The sequence below is a fragment of the Parasteatoda tepidariorum genome, chromosome 8 (assembly GCF_982258835.1).
Source record: "Parasteatoda tepidariorum strain Cologne lab strain chromosome 8, Ptep-v5.0, whole genome shotgun sequence".
In the NCBI taxonomy this organism is placed as follows: domain Eukaryota; kingdom Metazoa; phylum Arthropoda; class Arachnida; order Araneae; family Theridiidae; genus Parasteatoda; species Parasteatoda tepidariorum.
The window spans coordinates 77663432-77689743 of record NC_141762.1 but is presented as its reverse complement, the minus strand read 5'-3'; the positions used below and the strand labels follow the sequence as shown (position 1 = coordinate 77689743).

At 32.5% G+C, this 26312-nt stretch overlaps 1 protein-coding gene across 1 annotated transcript in view; it reads left to right on the top strand.

The window, feature by feature from the left end:
• Window positions 1-26312, top strand: part of fus (epithelial splicing regulatory protein fusilli) — a 112780-nt gene that overhangs the window by 81297 nt on the left and 5171 nt on the right. Inside the window, exons 5-12 of the mRNA XM_016072171.4 lie at window positions 4203-4257; window positions 19035-19145; window positions 21946-22121; window positions 22473-22567; window positions 22676-22891; window positions 24402-24635; window positions 25373-25568; window positions 25716-25900. Of these exons, the coding sequence (XP_015927657.2) occupies window positions 4203-4257; window positions 19035-19145; window positions 21946-22121; window positions 22473-22567; window positions 22676-22891; window positions 24402-24635; window positions 25373-25568; window positions 25716-25900 (1268 nt within the window). The remainder of the gene's footprint in view (window positions 1-4202; window positions 4258-19034; window positions 19146-21945; window positions 22122-22472; window positions 22568-22675; window positions 22892-24401; window positions 24636-25372; window positions 25569-25715; window positions 25901-26312) is intronic.

Sequence of the window (26312 nt, the reverse complement as noted above, 5' to 3'; positions counted from 1 at the left end):
ACTCCAAGATGACTAAAACAAGAATCAAAATCTCAGATTTAAAAAAAAAAAAAAGATAATTCATTTAACAATTAGTGTTATCCTTGCAAAGCACAGAACAGAAAGCGGTACTTTTTGATACCTTATATTAAATTTTTTATACTTAATAACTAAACCAAGCTTTTGTTTCAATATAGTAAAAAAGTTTATGAAAATTTATCTAGAGTCTTCGAGCCTGGTCGAAACTTTTTTTTCAATAAACGAGTTCGGGCTTTCGGAGTGAGCCTATCTCATTTCTATTGGATATTACAGGCCGTTACCACTATGCACGCCACTGTCTCAAACTGAGTTTTTTGAAGGGGCTCCCACTATATAACTAATTCTCTTTTCCCCAACACAATATGCTAATGTATGTCTCATGTTATTGTAAATTGAATTTTTTATTTTTATTTTGGCTCTCGTAAAATGCTTTCATCATAATTCACGCAGCAATGAGAATCATTGAGGAATAATCATGACTCATATCTTTGGATTTTGGAACAAATATAATCAATTACACGTGAAAAAAGAAGCTTATTATTAAGTGAGAAGTTAGAAACGTCTGGTGAGGTAGACTCAAGGACTTTAGAACAAGGTAGACTAAATATTTTCGATCTTCTGACCCCCTCTTTCCTTCTTTTTATTCATTCCCCGTTTCGAAGACTCGTTTTTGAAATTAGGTCAAACTACTTGGTAGATATGTTGGTGAGATTCCGGAATTTTTGTTCAATTTTATTCTATCTTTTTTTGAAACTTTGTTTTTTACTTATAATTTCCTGTTCATCTTTTTCGATAAAAACCTGTTTAGCAAATTTTTTTTCAAGTGCACATTTTTTTATGTAAATTTGTTAAGTTTAGCAAAACATAACCTTTTTTCTTTTTAAATATTACTAAGTGTAAAATAAACAACTGGTTAAAGTATAAAGAAATTAATGCAAATCACAATTTATTCTCTCTCCAACTATTACTTAAACTCTCTTAACTCTCTCTAAACTCTTAAACTATTTCTTTCTTTCATATAATTAACAGCTATATGAATTAACTGTTAAATATCTTCATATTAAATGATTATCATAAATCCTTTCATACAGTTAACTGATCTTAAATATCCTCACACAATTATCTGCTACTGTTTAATCACCTCACATAGCTGTCTGATACTCTTAACTCTCCTCACTCAATTATATGATCCTAATATGACCTAATAATCCTAACATGATCCTAATGAATCCTCTCACATTATTAACAGCCACTTTTAAATTATTTTATGTTTTTAAGCTTTTTTTTAAAAAAAAAAAAATTCATATAACTAACTGATACTGTTAATTTTTCTTATATAATTAATTGATACTGTTAAAAGCTCCTCACATAATAAACTGATATTGTTAAAAGTCTCTCATTTAATAAGCTGACACTGGTAAGCCTCTAAAATAGTTAACTAATACAGTTACAAATCTCATATATCTCTCTTATGTATTATTAACTTTAATAACTCTTTATCTCTTCTACTACTGTTAAAATCTCCCACATAATTAATTAAATTATACGATACGTTAATTTAACAAATTTCTTGTTAGCATAAAGCTTTCCAATAACAGTGAGGAAGCAACTTTAAGGCTAAAAAATTTAAAAACGAAAATCAAGTGAGGTTTTGAGTTAAAAGGAACATTTTTTGTAGATTTTATGAATTACTTTTTCGGGTTTCAACAGGTAGAAATTAATCTAAGCCAAGGAAAAACTCCGCCATCGCCAATCTAATACTCTATTTACCAAAGAGGCGAAACAAAAGCGTCAAGGTAGAAGAAGTGACCACTGAATTAATTTCTTTCCATTCAGTGGTTTAGTAGGAGGGAAATAACACCTTGAGTCAGTGTTCCAGATTTAATTAATGATGCATTCTTTTTTATCTTGATCCCTTATGAGGCTTTCAAATTTGATATTCACACTTCATTCAGCCATTTAAGAAGATTTTTATGAAAACTTTTAAGAAACTCATTAATCGCTGAAGCGTATGTTTTGAGGGACGCCAATCTAACAAAAAGAATGTGTGCGCAAGATGATTTCTTTTTCTTTTTTATTCTTCCCCCCCCCCCTTCAAATGATTAAGTTTTGACACCTCAAACAATGCGGGATGAAAAGGCGGGCAGACATAATAAGCCTTTGTTTGATTTTTTTTCTTAATAAAAGGAGATGCTAGATTTAATGATGCTCTTTGAAATTTATTTGTCGATAACAATGCTGCGATATCATTTGAAATATGTTTAGAAACTCTAAGGATTCTAAATTGAGAAAGGAATTTTTGGCTTATTTTCTAATTGAAGTTGCCCTTATAAATTTAGAACTTCTATATATAGAGTATGTATGTTTAAGAAAAGGATTTTTATTTTTTATTTTTATAATCGTCATAATCATCGTCATTCTTATGATAATCATATTTTTTCTTCTTCATAAACGGTTCCCAAGTAACATTTTATCCTTGTTCATATGCAAATAACGGTTAGATTTGCAAGATCGTAAATAACTGTATGGAGGATTACGTTAGTTAGTAAATAATATAAGAAAATATTTGTAAGATGATAGATAATATTTGCAACAAACGTTTCATTCTCAGGATTTTAGATAATATTTGCAACTTTCACTCGTAGATTGATGTTTTATTCGTAAGATCATGGATAACATTTGTAACTTTTGCTCGTAAGATTGTAATAGATATTGATGATATCTGCAAGCAATAGTTTATTCGTAAAATATTACTTAATTTCAAGAAAATAAAACTTTTTTTGCCGTAAGATCGTGAATAATATTTGCGAGTAACAGTTCGTAACGTAAGGTCGTATAAAATCATCTGGTTTAATAAAACTTAAGCAAATCGATGCTTTGTACTTTGTGGGGATTTATTTATAGACTATGTCAACCTTCATCTATCAAAAGGTACCTCCAGATAAAATCGAGTTAACATGTCTTATATACTAGCGATTTGGTATTTAATATTTGTAGTGGTAGTTAGTTATGCCACAACTTCAATAATGATCAATTCTTAATTAATTGATAATTTGATAAAGCCCGAGTAAAACAGTTAAGTAATCAAAAACTATAACATGTAATAAAACTGATGTGCTCTATGTACTGAGCAAATTACGTTTCAATTATGCCGTTAAATTTTTAAGCAAAATCGGATAAAAACTCGAGATTGCCAGTATGAAAAAACACTGTGGGCTTGATTCTTGAATGCCGAACGAGTACTATCGTACACTATGGGCTTTATTTTTGAATGCCGAATGAGTACTATCGTACACTGTGGGCTTTATTCTTGAATGCCGAACAAGTACTATCGTACACTGTGGGCTTGATTCTTGAATGCCGAACGAGTACTATCGCACACTGTGGGCTTTATTCTTGAATGCCGAACGAGTACTATCGTAGGCTTTATTCTTGAATACTGAACGAGTATTATCGTACACTAAAAAGTTATTCGTGATGGTCTGGGGTTCATCCTTAGTGATGAATCGAAGACACCACAAGCACAAGTGCACATTATACTACCACAATTCAGACCAGAGAACAGATAAAAGTAGTATTCACCCGGCCTCCGTACCATGCTTCCCAACCGTGCATAGACATTGATTACATTAGATTCGAAACCCGGCCCAAGCCGTGGTAGATAAAGGCTTTAAAAACTAAAGCACGCAGGAGACAAAACAATACCGTTGCCTTTAACACAAGAAAATTTATTTCGTAGTCGGTGCTCGTCTGTCTAAATTGTCGTTCTTAATCCTTTAAATCTCCAATTATACTTACAGGAAAATATACCATCAAATACATATCAAGAATCAGATATGTATCTAAAAACTAAACATTGTGTCATGTAAAATGAGATGTATTTATGAAGCAACGAAAATTGCTCGTAATTCAAAAACCGCGCTTTTTCTTAATGAAAATATTTTCTTCGAATCGATTCTAGAATTATCTGCGCATTTATTTAGTAACTATTATTATTATTTCCCAGAAATTTAAAACCTGATATTTTTCATTTTTGGTATCACTGATGAAAGTAATATTTATTCTAAAATATCTGTAACTGAGGAATATGTTATGATTTCACTCGTGATGGTATAAACTTAACTCACTTCATTTCGATTTTGATCGGCTTAGTAATAAATAGTCCTTTTTATTTGTGTTTTCAGGTCATACGTTTGATAGTCCTGAGCGAATAAATACTCACCTAGAGCCCGGTATATGGTAAGTTTTAGATAATATTATTTTTATTTTATTTAAAAAAAATTACAATTTTTATTACTTTGTCGTTTGCAGAAAGAAATGATCATTGTTTCCTTTTTATTCTATGTTCATATAACTGTTGTGTAAAATAAGCTTTTGTTTCCGTTAAAAGCACATCTATTCGCTTTTTTTTTCTTCAGAATTCAAAGATCTATCATCTTGAAAAAATAATAATAACTTTTAATTAAACTTTGGATTTAATTATTATAAGACAGTGTGTTATTTTCATGTATTATAAAGGTCAATTTTATTTCAACATGGTAAGTGTATGTATACATGTAGTAAGTGCATACAATGTTTGAATTAAGTACCCTTTCTCTAAATTTCTCATTTTCATCCAAGTACGATTTTAACTACCTTAAATTAAAATATAATTAATTATTATAAATATTCGAATATCTCTTCAACAAAGTGTTTTTGTTTTTATATTATAACTTTAAATGTTTTGTGGTAAGTCTAAGGTAGGGCGCACTTATATATATTGTGGATTAACGCACCTAAGTGTATTCACACCTAGTGGCCCCCAAGCTCTTGGGAGCATTCTTGGGCAAATTCTAAATTCCCCCCCAAACTATTCGTCTTATTTAGTGTAAAAATCCCCCCCCAAGCTTTAAGTGGGCGCACTGTGCGCCCACCTTCCCCCCTGATGGGGGCCCCTGTTCACACCGCTGCTTCAATGCCACTCATTAAATTGTCCGATTGAGCTGGGCTTACACTATTGGAAGTCTTCTTTTCATTGAAATATACACTGTTTTAAATAATTTTGGAAAATAAATTGATTATGGACGTCGTCTTATCAAGTTCTTTCTTAATAGGATGCTTTTAATCCTTTTCCATTTTTCAAAACACTAAAAAAAAAACAAAAAATAAAAAAAAACGTATAACCTTACTATTCTGAAGTCAAATTCTTCAAAAATGTTTATATCATGGAGAATTGATATTTTATCTGTTTTAGATCTACTTGTAGTATAATATGAGACCCTTCAGTAATATTTTTGACCCTTAGTATTATGAGGGGCCTTCAGTGATGTAATTACGACCACTCTGTCTTAAACCGGACAATAGATTTGGACCTAGATGTTTAGGAATATTATTTTATTAGGCATTATTTTTTATGCTTCCTGATTGGTATATGCTTGTTAATGCTTGGTATATGCTTGTGATAAAATCTACATTTTATATTTAGCTCAGGGCGATAAGCTTTCCTGCTCAGCCCTTGGTTTAATCACAAAATAGGCAAGGCTGTTTGGCTATTACCAACTCCTTTAAATCTATTTAACCCTTTAACGCAAGTTAGACATCGATGTCCCTTTTGTATAATTTTTTTTATGACGCTTTAACTACTTGCAAAAATATATTTTGTAGTTTTAAAATATAAAAAAAAAACAGTTTAATCGTAAAAATCTGTTTACTAGACTATCGGAATTATATTAGTGCTAAAAATATAAAATCCAAAAAGAGTAATTTGAATTTTTTTCCCCCAAAAATATCACAATAATTGATTTTGTAAACGAAACAAATTTCAATAAGGATTAATTGTTTCTCTTAAATCTAAGTAACTGTAAATAAATGTTAATTTGAAGTAAGCCGTGTTTGGAAGATTTTACCTTTAACATTGAAAACGACACCCGTATTTCATGCTGTATTTCATAAGCATAAATTATAAAATTGCTAAATACAATATTTTCCACTTATTTTATTCTAAATATGTTTCGTAAAAATTCTGCGTCAAAGGGTTAAATCATTGACTTCTGAGGTCCCTAGAAAGAGATATTAAAGTCCCCTCGCTTAGAGATATTTATGTGCAAGTCAATTAGTGAATGAGAAGAAAAAAAACTTTTGGTAGATTAGTTTTTATCAACCTAGTTGTAATGTTACTTATTAGGCGAAAATTTCATAAGTAAATAAATAAATAAAAATGTATTCTGGAAGCTTTTGTCCTTGTAGTTCAATTTATAATCCGTTGGTGGCAATAAGTCTGATTAAAGAGTCCGTGATAAAGAAAAAAGAAACACATTCCAAATGAAGAAGTGTAACATGATGAACGATACATTAGTGTTAATTAGGAGAATGAACTGTAGATGTTTGATAACCTATCAGAAGAAAAAAAAAAAAAAAAAAAAAAACAATTCTGAGTGGGGAAAAAAAATTGGTATCATTTTTTTCTTCTTTCTTTTTTTTGAAAAAAAGATAGCATTTAATCACGCAAATGCCGGTCCCAGTAACCCTGTGTTCCAAAAGGTTCCACATCTTTCCGTCTCCTAGTGTTGGGCCCCATTTTCGAAAGAGGCTCTGTGTCAAGTACATGGAATTCATGATGGGAACAGGTTTGTTCCAAGGCTTTGCGTGTTGTTGTGACAAGAATTATTGCCTTCATTTGGTACAGTTGAAGTGGTTAGTTTTTTGGGCGAAGTTTTCCCTCAGTCTAGAAACCGGTAAAAGATGTCACTAAAAGACCAGGACCTGATTATCGCATGGCCACGGGCAAAGATGGGTCCGTTCTCTAAGGTCACATAATTTAAAGGTATCGAATAGAACTGTTTACATATGATATGGTAATAATGTTTTACATGTGGCCCCTAAAAAATTATTCAACAATAATTGAACATAAAAATGATGCACATAACTCAAAATAAAGTATAATCAATGATAAAATTTTTCACCTTTAAACAAATATTTTTTACACCAAAAGGGATTATTTTCTATTTCGAAATGGAATACCTTCTTTAAAATGGTATACATTCCACTTTTCCCTTAAAATGGGAGATCTTTAAATTGCAATGATTTTCCTTCTAAAACTGATCATTTCAAATTGCAACACTTTCCGTGAGAAGATATTATTTTGCCTCAAAATGGGCATCGATATCGTAATGTATTTAGTCATTTTATACCACTCATTAAAATGAAAACAAACTTATTTAAAACTTAAACTTATTTGGACACATTCTACGTCCAAATTCACAATTTGGACAAATTTTGTGTGAAAAGATAAATTGCCACACGAATCTTTTTGACGTTTTTTGGGGGTAGATTTGATAGCTTTTGTATAACCAATATTGCCTTGCTCTTATCCTAGTTCTAAGTTTATGTATAGAAAAATATTTACTGCTTAAAAAAAAAAATTCATGGAATATCAGATTATTATTCTGAACAGAGAGGTGCTTGCAGTAGATATATGCGTCGCTCACGGGATGGCGTCTTTGCACCATTGACCAGCCCATCTCAAAGTAGTAAATTTGAGGAACGTTCATCTCAGTATCCTTACAAATTCTAACCTAACTCAGATTGGTAGGCAGTTTTGAACCTAACTCAGATGACTAGGCAATTTTGGACCTAAATTAAATGACATTCCATAACATACTGTCTCCTATAAATTAGTCCTGACACCTAGAAATTTTGCATAGACTCTTTTGCATAGTGCTAATATAAAAATGTTCCTTGATAGAAGTTATGATGCAATATCTTTGATGTTCAGATAAGCTTTTTAAAATTTCATAATTTTCTTTACGTATAAAGCTAACGGGATAGTTTTCTTTACGTAACGTGTAATTTTGGGTTACATTTAATAAAAAAAAAATCTTTGACAAAGGCTAAATTTTTTGGATGCTTAAAACTTCTTATTACTGTGGTGCTACATTGCACCAAATAAATAAATAAATACTGTGAACGATCTTTTCTACAGCTTAAAAATCATGCAAAGAACCAATCGTCTGTGGAGTGGCATCGCTTTTTTCTTTTTCTATAAACTGTAGGGGTTCGAGGTGCTCGAAACTTCTACTACATAAAAGGGAAGAAGATTTCTAAAATCCCACACAGATTAAGACACGTGTGGTCATTTAAAACAGACTGCACCAAGAAACCTACATCAACTTTAAAATCATTCGGCCGGATAGAAGGAGGACTTGCTTGGCATGTCGTCGCATGAACGGGTCGATGGCCACGTGACCTCATCTGTTGCTGCACTAAAACCCCTTTCACTTTCACTGTTTGGAGATGAAGAGTAATAAGCGAGGTTGGACGATGAGATGATGATGTAGTTTGATGTCCTCTGCCAAGGTTAAACAACATCTTCTGTCGAAAAAAAGGAAAGGAAAATAACAACCTAGCATGGGAAAAGGTGGGAAAACATAAAATTGAGCACGGGGGAAAGGGGTAAATCTGGTTTATAGTTTGTAATAAACTTTATTTCTCTAGAATTTTTTTTTTTGTTTGTTTACCCCGGGGTGACTGTTTCGCGAAGCAACCGAAAAGGAAGAAGCTTTAATGTTTAATAGGCGTTATTTTCCCTCTTCTTCTTTTTATCTTTATTATTTTCCTGTTAAAAATACTTACAATGTATTATTTAATGGAGGCTGAAGAATAAGTAATTGTGATCGATTCGGGAATGTTCGAATTTTATCTATTTGTTTATTTACTTCAGTCCCACTAAGAAAACGTAGTGATCTGTTTGCTATCGAAATTGCGATTTGCGGAATTGCGACAATCGATAAATTTTATCGAATAATCTCAAATTAAATAAACATTGCACAATTATTTGTATAAAAGTGATCTTTTATTTTGATTAATTTAGGATTTTGTTCTAAAAGTAATTATAAATTCAGCTTTTCCTTAGATCACCGTGACTTTTTGTTTAATGGAACTGATATCTAATAAGCAATCCATCCTATGCCCTTTTATCGTCGTGGTGAAAATGGTAGGATTTATATTCCGAATTTATTTTTCGAAGTCTTTGGTGTCACTTGAAATGACGTTTTTTCGCGAATAATATGCTATTTTCATAACTGCTGTAAGTTTCCAACAGTTACCCATGACTGTTAGGATAAGCTTAGTGTATAAGGCTTGAGCTGTCAGTGCTTATTCAGGAAACGGCGCAATGCGTCAAATGTAGAAATGAAAAGCGTTTGTGGTGTGATTTTTTAATATTTAAAAACTTACTCCAATGCTGCATTGCCTAGCCGCCACATAAAAATTTGCAAAAACTGAGAATAAGGCAATGAATTTGATATTTTTCATCTAAGTTGAAAAACGTCGCCAAATGGCGATTTTTGAAAAAGTTCAAATACTTTTAAAATACTTAAGTTATTCGGTTTAAAATCATCGTTTTGCTTCAAGTATAAGACACATAAACTGTTTTTTTTTCCCTTGGGGACCGAGTTTCGAAAAACCATTTTGAACGATAAAATTGTGAAATTGCCAAAAAAAAGTCTTGATTGAATCCATATAACAAATCAACTATATTCTGCAATATAGTTTTCTGAAATATATTTAACAGGAATATTCAGCCCTGCTGATTGTCTTGCAGAAGGAACAAAAGAAATTTATTAGTCTGGAACATTCAGTCTTGCTGTAAGAGCATAATAATAATAGCAATAATTATCTTTGGCAAGACTATCCAGCGTAGGTGGCAGGAAAAAGAGCAATATCTTTTCCAAGGGTATTCATTTTTGGTGACGAGAAAATGCAAAGCATCTTTGGCAAGAAAATCCAAAGTTGTAAACTTTAAAAATAATAGAAATATTTTTGCCACAGGTTTTTGTCTTGTTTACGGATGTAAGGAAATGAAATCTTGTTGCCGAGGCAAAGGAAATATCTTTGACAAGACTGTCCAGCTATGGTGACCGGGGAAAAAATCTTTGCCAAGGGTATTCCATCTCAATATCTGGAAAAGGAAATATCTTTGCCAGAAATGTCAAGCTTTCCCTACAATTTTTTTTCCCTTTCTGTATAGGTTGTTTAAAATCTTCCTTTTTTATCAACCCTATCCGTAAGTTTCAACAAAAAATTATTTGTTCTACTTGCAGTACGTATTTCCCCTTAATTCATTTTATTTCAATTTTCTTTCATTAAACGGCATCTCAGTAAAAATCAGTTTATTTTCCTCCGAGAACTCATGAATCGAGAAAAATTCTTTCGTTAAAAGTCAAATTGAAAGGATAAAGGATTGATTGCATGATACCATGTATTCGATACAACATCACTTTGTTCCCCTGTGCCCTTTTGAGTTCTGTTATAAAATACACGGTTGAAAGAGGTGATTCAGTTTTTCAGTTACAAAAATTTTAAAAATAAATTAAACTTGATTAATTTTAAAAAAATAACTGGTGTAGAGCAAGACTTATTCTCGGAAATTATTATTAAACCCATTTGTTCAAATATTGCAACTTGTCAATGAAAAATTACTTTATACCTCTTTGTTTAAGGCTTGTAACTTTCCGATGTACCTTTTGTTTAAAAAAAAAATTTGATCGTTACAACATGAAGAATAATGATAATAATAGAAAAGAGCATCTTTAGATAATTATAAGTTTTCTTTGGGAAAATGAGTTTCATAAATATATTACAAGGAGTTTTCGATTTGAATTCCAGAAAGCAAAAACAACCCATTCAGTTGAGCAACTTTCGAAAAAATTCCAGGACTACTACTGGGACCATAAATTCTAAATTTAAGCTCTCCTTCCTTCATATCCATCGAAAAAAGGAGAGTCTGCGAAAGTAAAGAAATTTTTGTGCCTGATTTCTAACTTAATTCACTAATTAATTAGCTAAAATACTGAACCAAGAAGATTGCGTATTTAATACTAAAAATCCGCCCATTAGTTCAAAAATAGTCTAATCTTCTAATTAGTTCGTTGGGCTGTACATGGTCGGTCTTCATACTTCACTAAAAAAGATACTACCGACAAAAAGCTGCATCAAAAGAATCTGCAACTATGTCCGACAAGAAGGGAATGACCTTCCAAACAGTTCTTTCTCGCCTTCCCGTGGTTCATTAATTTCCAAATCTTTTGTTGGCAACACCACTGCCACCACACCCACACTAACCTGAACTCTTCGACTCCTTTTTCTTCTACCTATTATATTCCGATAAATGCCCATCGGTCAAGCTTTTTTTTTTATCTATATCATCGCAAGTTAAACATCTGCACTCAAAATTCCTCCCTCCTTCATATAACTTCTTTTTCTTCAAAATCTCGACTCTAACTTAGAAAAAGACATATCTTATATTAAGAATCAACGACTTCAAGAAATTTTAAATACACAAGATGTCATATAAAGGGCAAATATTTTTAGCAATAAAAATTTGATATATATTTTGCGTATTTTCCTCTTTGGTTTTTGAAAAAAGTATTCGAATTAGATCATCATTTCTTCTTTCATACTATGGAGAGTATATGAAATATTTCGCACGCAACGTGTCAAGCACATAAAATATTAAAATAATTTAAGTGCTTTATAATAACATCACTAATTTTGCACACACTTGAAAGGCTTTTCATTGCTTTTTACTCTTAAGCGAAATACGTCTAGAATTTATAAACCTACTATTTGAAAAGCGGTAGAAATCATCAGGCAGGCAAGGAACCAAAAGGACCTTTCCAAACGAAGCTACATCGAACATTTTTTTAGAGGAGGAACTGTTTTTACTGCTGTTTTTCCTCTCCCCCCCTCTTTCTCTGCTGACCATTTTTAATTTTGAAAGGACTTTTAAACGTTCAAAACTGTATTGTATACGTAGCAATATATGAGAAATATCACCAAACATAGTTCACTTGGCAGGAACCCTAGAACCGTCTTTGTCTCGAAAAGAACACTTAACCCTTTCGAGCCGACTGTCACATATATGTGACAGCAAGAAACGCGCTCACTTCCCGGCCGACACACCCGCGTGTCAGAGAGTTTTCTCGTTCACCCCCGACCGTCACTTATTTGTGCCAGCGTTTCGGAACGTTTTAAAAAATGAAATTTCTTCCAAAAGATGGCATTGTATGTCCATATGGTTTCAGATACATGTAGATTTGACCTTCTACTCATGATGAAATTACATTCACGTGGTTTTTAGGGGAAGGAGTGGAGAGGGGAATGTTTTATGAGGGCTCTTTAAATTAGCACGTGATATTTATTTACAGTAAGTAAGGGAGTTTTTTTTATCTCTCGCTACTTTCGATTTTCGGATTAGTTTTTAGTGGATAATTAGATCTTGTAGGCTTGAATTTTTTTTCTTTTTACCGTTAGAATGTCGAAGCGTCGAAAATTTTTAACTGAGCTGGAAATAGAGGAAATTATGCAAAATATTTAAACTTATTAATATTTATATTACATTTAAACAAGAAATAACTTAAGTAAATAAAGTATCCATAGAAATATATATAAAGCATATGTCACCTAAATACTCTATAGAACAATATTAAACAACGCGCTGATATTTCGGTAATTTCATGGAATTAGGCTTAACATCAAAAAACCCTCCGGCCCTGGGGAGACACACGCTAGAGAGACTGCCGGCCTCAGCGGTAAGCGCGCTTTCGCGCTTTGCGTCGCGAAAGGGTAAAATAAATTCGCAATTACGGGGAACTTCTCGTGGTTTATTTTATTTGCTGTTTCTTCCACCATCCAGCACCGGGATTTGTTAGGTCTTAGGTTTGAAAGAATGCTTATGTGCATCACATTACAGGGGAAACAGAATCATTCTCTTTCCTGTCAAGGTACCTAAATCTGTCTCTGACGGCAAATTTTCTTTTAAATTTTTATGGTAATTTAAAATTTAAAGTATCGATAAAATGATTTCAGATAAACCAAGAATAAACTATATATAGTTAGTTTAAAATGTTAAATTACTAACGTACCTAGTTAAATGAGAATTTGCCAGGATTTCTCCAGCGAAATAGCGTTTTCTTAAGAATAGATTAGCAAATGCATTGAACTCTTTCTTTCCACTTCGGATTTTGCCCCATTCTCAAGCTTGAAGGGATGCTCACGATGCAAGAGAATTAGCACCGTTCTGTTTCCTAGCAATGAGCTTAGATCTATCTCCGATGCAAAAAAACATTGAGAATTGATTAGCAAATGTATCAGAACTTTTCCCCCACTTCAGATTTTACCCCATTCTTGGGTTTGAAGGGATGCTCACGTGCATTGCATTACAACAGAGACAGCACCATTCTATTCCCGTGGAAATGAGCTTAGATCTACCTCTGACATAAAGAATTTATTAATATCGAACATATTTCCTCTTCAGATTTTGCTCCATTCTCAGGTTTATAGGGATGCTAACGGGGGTTGCATAACCGTGGAGGCAACCCCATTCTCTTCCCTAGAAATGAGCTTAGATCTCTCTCTCTGAAGTAAAGAAAATCTTAAGAATTGATTAGCAAATGCTTTAAACTTTTTTCCTGAATGCTCGTGTGCATTGCATTGCATTACAGAGAAAGCAGCATTGTTCCCTTTGCTGGCAATGAGCTTAGATCATCCTTTGAGGTAACGAAAACCTTAAGAATTCCTTATCAAGTGTATTGAACTTTTTTCCACTTCTGAATTTACCCCATTCTCGGGTTTGAAAGAATGCTTATGTGCATAACATTACAGGGGAAACAAGATTGTTCTCTTTCCTGGCAAAGAGCATAGATCCGTCTCTGTTGAAAAGAAAGCCTTTCTAATAGATAAGCAAAACAAATAATTTAAAAAGTCATTCTGTCACACTTCACATGGATATGGAAAGATAAATTTAAGTGTGTGTCCCCAATATTTCCTACCTAAACAGTAAATAAAAATGGGTGTTGTTGAGTCCGTAACATTGTTTACAAAGGTGTGAATACAAACATCTGATTCTTTTTATCCCTCAATGACAATAAATAGATAATATTGGTTGAGTTGTAGCATTACGTTACAACTTAAAGTGTTATCTTTAATTGTATCCATACAGTGTTTTATCGTCACCAACGGCTACTATCTTATCTGAAATAAAGTATTGAATATCTCGTTGGGTATTCCCGCTTACACCCTTCAGTTCGTATATTTTACCTCTGCTTTAATATGTATCAAATTTGACTAAAACTCAATTTGGAGAGTTTTAAAATTAAAAAGTGCACATGAAATGAGTTCTAATCATGTAAGTAAGTCATTCTGTTTATCTGAATATACTTAAATTCATTATTGTAACTTTACTGAGTTTTTAGTAAACTACTAGATTTTGTTAGATTTACCTGAACTTCTGATTTGATTAAAAATTTTCGTAGTTTTGAAATATTTTAGAACTTTTCCTAACATTTTAAAGTTTCCTGAAAAATCTTTATTTAAATATATTTTTTACTCAGCTTATAATTTATATATGTTAGCTGTAGTTAGCTTAGTTTATAGTAAATAATTGAATAAACATCATTTAAAGAAATAATTTTTGAAATATTTCTATAATTTCTTTATTTTATTTCAGAACTTTTTGATTTTTAATCTGTTTATAAATATTTATTTTGCATTCATCAAAAATTTTAACCTTTAGATTAATCAAGAGAAATTATAACTTTCTAAATGGATTTTGCAATCGATTACTATTGTGAGTTGTAGAATGTAATGCTCATATTAAAAAAAAAAAAAAAAATTCTAATGTACACTTAAATAGAAAATACATGGTGTGACTTTATCCCGGGCTGCTTGAATAACTACTGAAAAGATGTGAAGTACTCACCCATTTGTAATATTTTGAAAAAAACTTCTACTTGCCGTTACTTCTGTACTCGGATGTAAAAATACTAGAAGCAACTTTTCCAATTCAAAGTTACGGGTGGGACGTTTCCACAAAGTAAATTTGCGATTAGCTAAATTATTTTTGAGCATTGGTTTAAATTTTTATGGATTTCAATGTAGATTACTTACATGTACAGAGCGAAAAAAAGCGATTTCATACGGAGAATGATCCTTTTAAAAACATTCTTTAAATATATTAAGTTCTAAAAGAAAAATGGTATCAAAATATTAAAATAAAACGATTGTTATCTAATTATTACTAAATATCTCAAGAAAAATCGTTTTTAATATTAAAATCACGTCATATTATAAAACGTTTTATAAGCGTAAATAAAAAAGAAAGTTTTTTTTTAACGGGCGCCCCAGACATCCAAACTGGTTCTACTTTTCGTTAAATTATCTGGTGCAGTGTTGTTCACCTTCGTTCTCGCCATCCGTCAAACTTCAGCAAGACGGTTAAAGAATTCCACGGATCTCCTAAAGCAGCAACAAGAAAAATCATAATTTCACTTCCAAACCTGATATCTGGAGGCATTGTTCGGAAAGAGCAACATTATTATAAGGAAACAAGAAATAAAAAACTCTTGAGTGGCATCAACGGCCGATTATGTATGCACAATTTCAGACGATTCTTTTTCAAACGATTTCAAAACTCGTTTCCAAGATTCCATTTTAGTTTTCATTTTTAGCTTCATTTTTTTTCCATCTCCATCTAAGCTTAAGGCGATAATAGAACCTAATTTTCTCAGAAAAACAGGTTTAAATTTGAATCGAATTTTATTTTCATTCTTGACTTTCAAAATAATACTTTTTTGTCCATAAATTGAATAGTTTTCGATTGAAAAATTTCTAGACGGAGATGTCAAGAATCACGAATTTTTTTTCTATTTTTTTTTTCTTAATCCGGCTGGGTAACATACGATGAAGTTGTTAGAAGAAAATTCGGTGAATAGAAGCTTTTACAAGTTTTCTTTTACATGCAAAAGAAGGCACTTTACTTGATCAACTAAAAATAAATTGTCAGTTTAACCTGTATTTCAGATATTACGTACATATATCGGAAATATTCCGATAATGAGAAGAAAAACACAATTTTAATTTAGATAACAGTTGATTGTTTTTGAAAGAAAAAAAATCAACCTTTTTTTCTTTTCGATATTTATATCCATAACCGTTTTTGAAAAAAGAAAAAAATTAATATCAAGATACTGATGACTTCACAAATAGATGATTTTTAATTGCACTTATTACTTATATATATAAGTATTGTAAGATGTAATTTAAATGCCGTTAGCGATGAACAAGGTATTTGGTTTACCTAACTTTATACTGTTACTAAAAAACTATAAAGCAGTACCTTTCAGTTTGAATTCTTCATATCTATAAAAAGATCTTTAATTTTAATCCAAATTCAATTCTCGCATCGACTCCTAATAGAAAGATCATTTCAGCCCACTGTTCTATTATTGGAATGATTCCACCTCATGGTTCATAATAAGAGTCTTATTATCGTCTTAACATTTATGAAAGTTAAACGAGCATTTAAAAATCCGTATCTTAATTTATCGAATTTTCCTGGATTTCATTATATACTGAGTCTACTTGATATTTCCCTCGCGTGGTTTCAGCCTGATGTACAATTATACATCGGATAAACGTACTTTATTCGTTCGTACTTCCTTTCTTTCTCTCTTCTACTCTTTCCTTCCTTCGTTCGTAAATAGCTTTATTCGAGTTTTCCTTTTCTATTCCATTATTTGTTCAATTCTTTCTATCACCCTTTTCTTCCATCACAAGCATTGCAGTCATTTGGATAATTGGATTGTTACGTTCGGTAGTACTAAGCATTGCAGACACTACTGGGCTATTGGCGACGGTTTAGGATTCATTCACTTTTTACCCATTTTAAATAATGATTTTTAATAAAAGTAACAACAAGCACCTGTAAATTTTATAGATATATTTTCATTAAATTTTTTACTCTTTTCCATTAAACCTTTGTTGTTGCATGTCTGGCAACAAATTGTTTTTAACAAATGACGTCATGCTATGATTTCTATTTTTTAAGATTTGCCATTGCGATGTATCCCATGGGTACATCGCAATGGCTAATCTTTACCAATAAACAACTTAAAATTACTAGATCATAAAATCAAGTGCTGATCATAAAATCAAGTGGATAAAAAATCAATTAAAACTCTTTTTAATTTCTTTTCTAGGAATGTTAGGATCAATGTACAAAATTTCACATCTATTATACACCAGAAATATTTTTATAGCTGTTTTCCCAGGTTAAAAAACTGATATTCTTTTTATTACTTTGTTATGATAAAAATTGCAAAAAGGTGTACTTAAACTGTAACTACCTTTTTGAGGAATGAATTGTTGAGTGGATTACGAATAACGAAATAGTGCAGTTTACGTTCCATTGCTGAAATATATAGTTGCGAAATAGGATTAAAATTACACGTAATTGCTTAAGGCTGCTTAACTTTTCCACATACATTTCAGGTTAAATTTATGTCTTCAGTTATTTCGCCGTATCCCATTCACAATAAAATACTTATGATTGAAAAACTAAGAGGAACAACTTTATTAATGTTTTAGTAAAAATAAATTAAGATTGTAGAAGCGTCTATAGATTGTTTACAGAATGTATTTCACACTTAAAAACATATCATTTGAAGACTTGACTATATAAATTAATATTCTTTATTTAGAGCTGATATTCTAGAATTCTTCTTTATTAGATTCAGTCTGTTCGAAATCTACACTAACGTAAAGTCCCAGAGTCAGAAAAGTTCATGCAAGCTAGGACAGTTAGGAGATAACGCCATCTGCTTTTTGATCCAAATTGTGGTAGCGTATTTTGCTCATGCGCCAGTATTGTCTTCGGACACTCGCAAGCATATTTCTAGCACAACCTTAACAACCAATTATTTTGAGTAGATCATAAACCTGCTGCGATGGCACAGTGGTTAATGCACTGAGCTCTCATTGTAAAGAGTAAGGGTTTTATGATTCTATTCCCTGTCATGGCTTGAAGCCCATTTTGCTTCATACGCCACCTCTTAGAAGAGAGAAGGCCTCCACACAAGTAAATTTAGTAGTGCGATGTAATGGGCATAAACTGCGCAGTGAGGTGAGGAAATAAAAAAGAAATCATAACGTTCGGACTACAAAAGCATAGGATACAGTCAAAAATTAGAGGCCGGGATACCCTGCTGGTAGGCCACTGGGCCCATGTCCAGGAGGTTGTGGGTTCGATCCCCGCCAGCCGAAGACTCCCCGTATAATAAATGGTGACTGGTGCACGTAAAATCTGTCGAGTCACAAAGTCCTCCATGTTCCCATTACAAATCATACCTCTGGGGGTACTGATCCAGGAGTTTCCTTGCCTTCTGGATTGGTTCAAAATTACAAGGCTACGGAGTTGAACATTAGTAGTCGTAAACCCAAAATTGGGTCGGCTGTTCAACGACGGTTACATTATATAATAAAAAAAAACCATAGTAATCTGTGCGAAAGCCTTCTCTCTTCCAGGAGGTGTTGCTTCAAAGCTATGGGTACCAGTTGTTTTAGGAAGTCAAGGCGGCAGGTGCGGACTACTGACCACATTGCCACTTTCATGCCGTTGGTCTAATCTAATTTATTTCATAATTCTCTAGTAAGATCCGGGGTTCGGGATTGAGAAGTAGAAAATGTTAAAAGACCCAATTTTTGAGGGGGGGGGATTAAATAATTGGTGCATTCTTTGAGAGGAAAGCATTCTAAATAAATAGTTTTGATGTAATTCTATGAACTATTAATCACCCTTCCCTGTCGAAACATTTAAAGCATATTGTGCTTACGGTCTTCACATTTAATATAAAGTATCGCGAGAAATAAAAAAAATTTGTATTGCACAAAAATATCATTCATTTATTCAAAAAAGCTTTAAATAATAGTTTGAAATAGTTGAAAATTTATTTAATTATTACCATTTTTCAAAACAAAGAAGACTTTTTATTCTAATTTTAATAAAATAAGATATTGAACGATTAACAGGTTTTTGCAATGAAATATTTTAACTATCGATATTTTTGACATAATCCTTTCAACGTGTATATCAAAGATCTGCAACAGAAAGCAATAATTATTATCTTTTCTCTAATAAGTGTTGATAAGAATAAGTTATCTTATTTTTCTGAATGTTAATTTTTGTACTTTTTTCTTTTTAGTACTAAGAATGAAGTAGTGGATAATAACACTGTCGTTAGAGCTAGAGGTTTACCTTGGCAGTCTTCCGATCAAGATATCGCCAAATTCTTCCGAGGTCTCAATATCGTCAGGTAAGAAAAGAAAAATTAGCATTTATTCGAATACTTCATTTTAATGGCGTAGTTTTTTGTTTCTCTAACTCATTATCACATAGTGTTCTGTTACTAAGATAAAATTCCCCGAAATGGTTATTTCTAAAATAAGTTTTTATGTAATTATATTCTCAGTACGGGTTAAAAAACATAAAATATTGACGCTATTAACACAACGCAATCATGCGCAAAACTAAAAGGCATATTATCAAGATAAATATGTTTAAAATTATTTTATTATTTATATTTGTCGCTATTAAACTATTATTAAATTAATCAAAATTATTAAATTAATCAAAATACGTTTTCAGATTTTCAACGTATCAAAATAAAGGTTAACTATACTTAACGACCAATTAAGATAAATATGGACCCTAGGTCCACGAAAATTTGATAAATATTCTAAATATGACCTACTAATGAGCAGTCTTGACATTTTAAAAAAAAAAAAAAAAGTTTTATCTGCATGCTTTTTTCTAGCATTCTTTCTAATAATTATAGTACATTTTTAATTCGGATAAAAGCGTGCAAATTTTAAAGCAGGCATTCAAAAGTTGTTTTCTTCAATGAAGGTTAGTTAATCTATTTGTTAATTCGTGATTTTGTCATATCATGACTATAATAAAAAGAATGCTATCAGTGCCTGTTTGCAGAGTTTCATTAAACTGTATTTTTTTATATTTATTTATAATTTAATTTTTATTTTTTTATTTTTGCTTACAATTATAATTAAATATCGGATTACAAAAATAGTAATAATTTTGATGACTATTCAGTAATTGCTGAGGAGCTCTTCTCTTTCTTTAAAAATAGACACTCAAAAAAAAAATCACCCTTCTAAGTAATATATCCATCTCTTAAAGGGGTGATCATAATTACCTCACTAAATTTATCAAAAAGTGAAAATTTCGAGGTAATTTGAGGATAACCAAATGGTGAGGAATTTAAAATAATGACCATCAGCTAATAACTACATATTCCAGAACTGTTGTTGAATCACTGTCAGTCCATACAAATACCCTAACTAGCGCATTCCCCTTTTCACCTAATATAATCATATGGGAGAGATAGCAATTGGTGGTTTTATTTGACGATGTCTGTTTTTTTCTCTTTATAACTGCTTTTAATTTCTTGTAAAAACCCTAATATAATTTCTGGAATTGCGTTAGATCGGCGTAATGATTAATGGTGCTTTTCTTTCTTCAAGGATAAGCAAAAGTGTCTTTTTATAAAGCTCATGGACCAGTCCTTAGGTTTGTTAGTTTTACTTGACGTACCATCCAACAAGAGGTAAAAGTTCTTGCCCGTCAAGAAGATAACAAGATGGTGGCTCAGGGGATAGAGAGCTCGCCTCCCAGTGTGGTGAACCGAGTACAAATCCCAGCGATGGCTGCTCAATACAAATTCCGCAACCGGCTCGCACCAACCACCGTGCTAACGTAAAATATCCTCAGTAATAGACGGATAATGGGTTAGAATTCCCTTACCATCAGGCTATCTGTCGGAGGTTCTTCTCGCCATGTAACACAAATGCTGGTTAGTTCTATCAAAGAGTCCTCCACGAAGGCAAATTTCTCCCAATACTTGATCCAGGAGTTCGCTTGTCTTCCGGATTGGGCTCAAAATTACAAGGCTACGAAGTTGAACATTGGCGGACATAAACTCAAATTTGGGTCGGCTGTTCACAGACAGTTATAAAATAAAAACATGGTTCTGGTAAATGAACATTCCATAAGTTTCTATTCTTCAAGTTCCTGTTCAAGGCGACCTGCCTCTTGGTTTTCTTTAGGGAGTACGAAGGATGATACAACTTTATTTGTGTAAATTCTTGGCGTTTTTAAGCAAAAAAGAAGACAAAATGTCTTAGATTTTAAATTAACGTGAAATATGATCATAATTATCCCTTACTGGTGAAAAAATGGGCTAATTATGCCCTTATACCTTAATACCAACAGAAAACAACAACAGACAAAACTTTATTCAAGGGTTGGAACCATTTTGAATCAACATGGGCCGTAACTGTTTCTAAAAGTCGAATAGTCTGTTTGAAATCAATTGAAAATTCCCTATTTATAGGTTCCAGAAAGAAAGAAAAAATGCTTAAAACTTTATAAAACTAGCGGGCAATAATCCTCCCCCACCAGGGTTGCCACTCCACAGGGAGAACAGGGGAAACTTGGAAAATACAGGGAATTTAAAAATCACCTAATATAGCAGGGAAAATGCAGGGAATTTTGATTTTTTTCTTTACGAACTGGGAAAATACAGGGAATTTTTTTCCTTACTTTTGTCTTTTAAAAAGTGGTGACCACTCAAAGTGTAATCTATGGGATATTTAACCACGATATTTCAGCTGTACTAAACTATTTCATTTACTATAGCATTATTTAAGTATGTTCAGCTGTTTTTCCAACAATTCAAACTTATAAATATAGTTAGCCCAATACAGCTCACAGAAGAGCACAGTAATTGTTGTTTCCTCTCAATAAATTGCGTATAATATGTACAGAGAAAACACAGGGAATTTTTTTTCCAGATTTGAGTGGCAACCCCCACTGTAAAGAGATTTTTTTTTTTTACTTTTTCTGTCCAACCATATCCTACAAACTAAGGTAAACAACGTTAAAGAGCACAAAAATATTTTTGTGCTCTTTAACGTTGTTTACCTTAGTTTGTACTTTAGCACAAAGGTCGCCCACTTGTGTATTTAACCATATCCTCTATGCTGTTGCGGCAAAGGCATATTGATTTATTCTCAAATAAAAACTTTTATTTCCAGAGGCGGAGTGGCGTTGTGTCTAAGTCCCCAGGGACGCAGAAACGGAGAGGCTCTTGTCCGTTTCGAAAGTCAAGAACACCGTGATATGGCCCTGAAGAGACATAAGCATCACATTGGACCCCGCTACATAGAAGTGTACCGGGCTACCGGAGAAGACTTTGTCAATGTGGCTGGTGGTAAGTTTCACATAAAGTATTTTTCATTTGAAATTTTATGACGTCAATTTAAAAAGTGGAAGCAATGCATAGAATTTAATAAGTAAAATGTTACGAGTAATAAACTGTAACATTCAGGAAGAAGCTCTCCAAACAGCAAATGAAGATATATCAGCCTGCTTATATTCAATTCAAAGATGTGAAAAGTTGACATCTGACCCGCGTACCTAGATTACATAATGTTGTTTATGTTAGACTTGTATATTGCCAATTTTAACTAGCAAACTCTACAGTCATTAATAAGTAAAATTAATAATACAAATACTATAAGTAAATACGATACCAATAATTATTTTTTTCATTGTAATGTAGGCAACAATAATGAAGCCCAAGCGTTCCTATCAAGAGGTGGACAAGTCATTGTAAGGATGAGAGGCTTGCCTTACGATTGTACGCCTAAGCAAGTGGTAAGTAACTTTAATTGAATTCAGAATCAACTCATTAAAGTTGAAAAGCAATTATATACTAATTTTTCATGTTGTTTATTAATGATTTATTAATTTGGCACTTTGTAGTTGGCATTTTTTGCCAGTGGTGAAACTCCTTGTGAAGTCATGGATGGTGAAGATGGTGTGCTGTTTGTTAAAAAGGCCGATGGACGAGCTACAGGCGATGCTTTTGTCCTTTTCGAGAGTGAAGAAATGGCCACTCGGGCTCTGCAGAAACACAGAGAAGTCATAGGTTCAAGATATATCGAGCTTTTCCGCAGCACTACAGCTGAAGTACAACAAGTAAGTCTCAAATTATTTATGTTTTTTAAATCGTTGACCTTCGTTCATAAGAGCCGTTATATTAAAAGATACCATATAACATTTTGAAAAAGCGTGAAATTTTGGGTTGAAAACTTGTTTCGCTAGGTCATTAATTTATTATTTCAATTTTTTTTCCATGGCCATTAAATAAGATGGATTTACAAGAAAATGTGTTTCCTTAACAACTTTTTGCTGTTGTTGTATTTTCAAAGGCCGATGCTCCTTGATGTACAAAGATGTTTCTCAGAAGGCTTTTACTATTAAGCTCTTTAACATCAAAGATCTACTTTTTTTGAGTGGCTCTACAGTAAAATTTTTATTATTTTTAAAAACAGCAGATTCTTAAATGGCTGAAACATTAGTAGTTTTTACTTACCAGCATTTCTAGAAATGTAAGTATAGACAAAGCATTTTAGTAGGAATGCAGATAATGTTCGTGTTTTGTAAAGTGTATCCCGTTTTCTTGTTACTTTTTTTGTAAATTATTTTATGTAAATTGTTCAACGCCATTCCAAAAAATCTTTTGTTTCAATAATTGATTCAAGAGTTTCTTTTTTTTTTCTGAACAACATACTAATTAAAACTGATGTAATAACGCCGACAGTATTAATTAAAATAGTGTTGAAATGTAAAAACAGTTCAGTTCAAATAAATTTAGCTAATCTAATTCTGATTATAGATGGACTAATTATTTCCTTAATAGTTACTGGTAGTTTAAGACGAAGCAGTACTTATCGATTCCGCAGTTTCGATCCTACCATTTCAGTCCCGTAAACAGTGGCCCCCATCCCCCCAAGCTCTTAGGCGCATTCAGCCCCCCCCCAAAAAAAAAAATTGCTAACTTCCCCCTTCCATGTTAGCTTGTTCGAAATAGTGCTACTTTGCTTGCTCATAATATGACAATGCTTCTTTTATTTATGTACCTAAAAAAAAGAAAATTCTCCCGTCTAAATCCCCCCCCAAACTATTCGTTTTATTTAGTGTAAAAATCCCCCCCCCCGTCAAGCTTTAAGTGGGCGCATCTTGCGCCCACCTTCCCCCCTGATGGGGGCCCCTGCCCGTAAACGTTTCATCTCTTGCCATTTCTGTTCTTCTTTTTAGATAATGAAATTTAAAAACAAATTTACTAAAAAAGAAGACCAATCCTTATTATGATTCTTATTTCTACTTTATAAATTTTTGGCTAACATTTAGCCTCTGTTCAAACATTTTATTTTTCTCAATAATTTGAAGAGAGTTTCCAGATTGCAACGCGTGGAGTTAATTAGCACAAAAATCCTCATTTATTTATTTATTTGCTTACCAATTTTTAGAAACAAAATACATTATAATAATTAACATAATTACATATAATACAAAAAAATATTTTTCATTGAAACTTGGGACCGAAATGTAATGAATCGGTTTTAGACATCCAATGAAGTATAAAACTGCATCAAAAGAATCTTGTGATTTAAAATTAATAGTAATCACACCTCGACTTTTTTAGGTTTTAAACCGATGTATGGATCCAAGAACTTACGAACAACCTCAGCCATTGATCACAAACATTCCACAAGTCCCTCTCATCTCTTCCCAGTTGCTGCCTCCAGGTTGTCGAAAGGATTGTATACGACTCAGGGGACTCCCCTTCGAAGCCCAAGTGGAACAAATACTCGAATTTTTGGGCGAACACTCCAAAAACATAGTTTACCAAGGTGTCCATATGGTATACAATGCACAGGTAAGAAACTACTTAAGCAATTATGTTTACAGGTTGCTCCGCGATACCCTCTTTTAATACAAATTTCGAGAATCTTTGTGAGAAATGAAATAAAAAAATATGCACATCAGGAAGCGCAAATTAAGATTTAACTGAGAACAAAAACGTTCCTAAGCTCAGACAAAACATCGATGAAGTCTGGCAGAGCGAGGAACGGGTTAAAATTATTAAAAACAGTATATTTGTTTAGAGGGACTAGAATGCATTTGTTTTTTGCTATGCCTTTACCCTTCATCCTCAAATGAAACGGTTTTAAGGTAATCTAATCCCTCCATTGGATTTCAATAGTGACTGGCGTGAAAGAGTTTTTGTTCTTTTCACCTAAATAATTTGCAACATCTATTGTGGATAATGCTTTGACTTAAATTTTACAAATATTTTAAATATATAAAGACAGTCAATACAGAACACCCTGTTGTATACGTTTCAAAAGCTGCACTAGTGATAATTACACGAAGATTAATTGAAAATATTTAATGTATTCGTTGCTGATTTTAAGCACTATTATGTAGCAAATAGATTTGCCTGGTACAAAATTTAACCACTTGCGGGGAATTTTGAAAAAGTTTACTTATAAAAACCTCTACTATCTTTCAAACTTTTGAAATATGATATCCATCATCTAATTACTATCAATTACTTGTATTTAAGAACTTTGCATTTTTTATGTAAACTTATTGTTTTATTTATTTTTAAAGGGTCAGCCTTCAGGAGAGGCATTCATTCAGATGGACACTGAGCACTCCGCTTTTATGGCAGCTCAACAAAGACACCACAGATACATGGTGTTTGGCAAGAAACAGCGTTACATCGAGGTCTTTCAGTGTTCAGTGGATGATATGACGCTTGTTCTCAACGGTGGCATACCTGTGCAGAGATCTCTCATTTCACCTGGTAAGATTTCTCTTGTAAATTTACTTAATCAGTGCAAATTGATTCAGATTCCATAAATATTAAAGATCTTTCAGTGCATGATATGCTCAATATGTATTTTTTCTCCTTCAAAAAATAAGTAGTTAAGGATGTTCATTATTTTTATAGGTGGAAATATGCTTCCTCCACCATATGGTGCATTTCCTTACGTCCAGACACCACAAATACTACCAGCGGTTGCGCCTCTGACTCCAAGATTACCAGCAGCTTATTATTCTCCTGTTTTCTATTGGCCATACCCCAGCCCTCCAGTCTCACCCACCACCTACTACCCACATTCTGGTACAACAGTTGTAAGTTCATTTTCATTTACCTACATTCATACTAGTCTTAGCGTTCTTAGAAATATTTAAGAGCTAAAAATATGTATGAAAGAGAGATCGGCGCATTGATCTCATTTATTTTAATTTATGCCTACTTGTTTTACATTTCAAAATTTAAAAGCTTAGTGGAAGAAGGTTCTGAGTAGTGTTTTTGAAAGAAAGCTGAGATTTTTCAGGAAGAGACCTTATTTAAATTTAACTCTATAACATTGGCTTATTTTCGGAGTCATCAAATTAAGGAGATCTCGGTGGATAAAAGTACTAAATGACTGTCTTAAGTAATTAGGATGAAGAAGAAGGTTCCAAATGAGTTTGGCTATAAACAGTCGATGAATAAGAAAACTGAATTAAAACGTCAAGAGTAAGAACGCTAATTACGCGA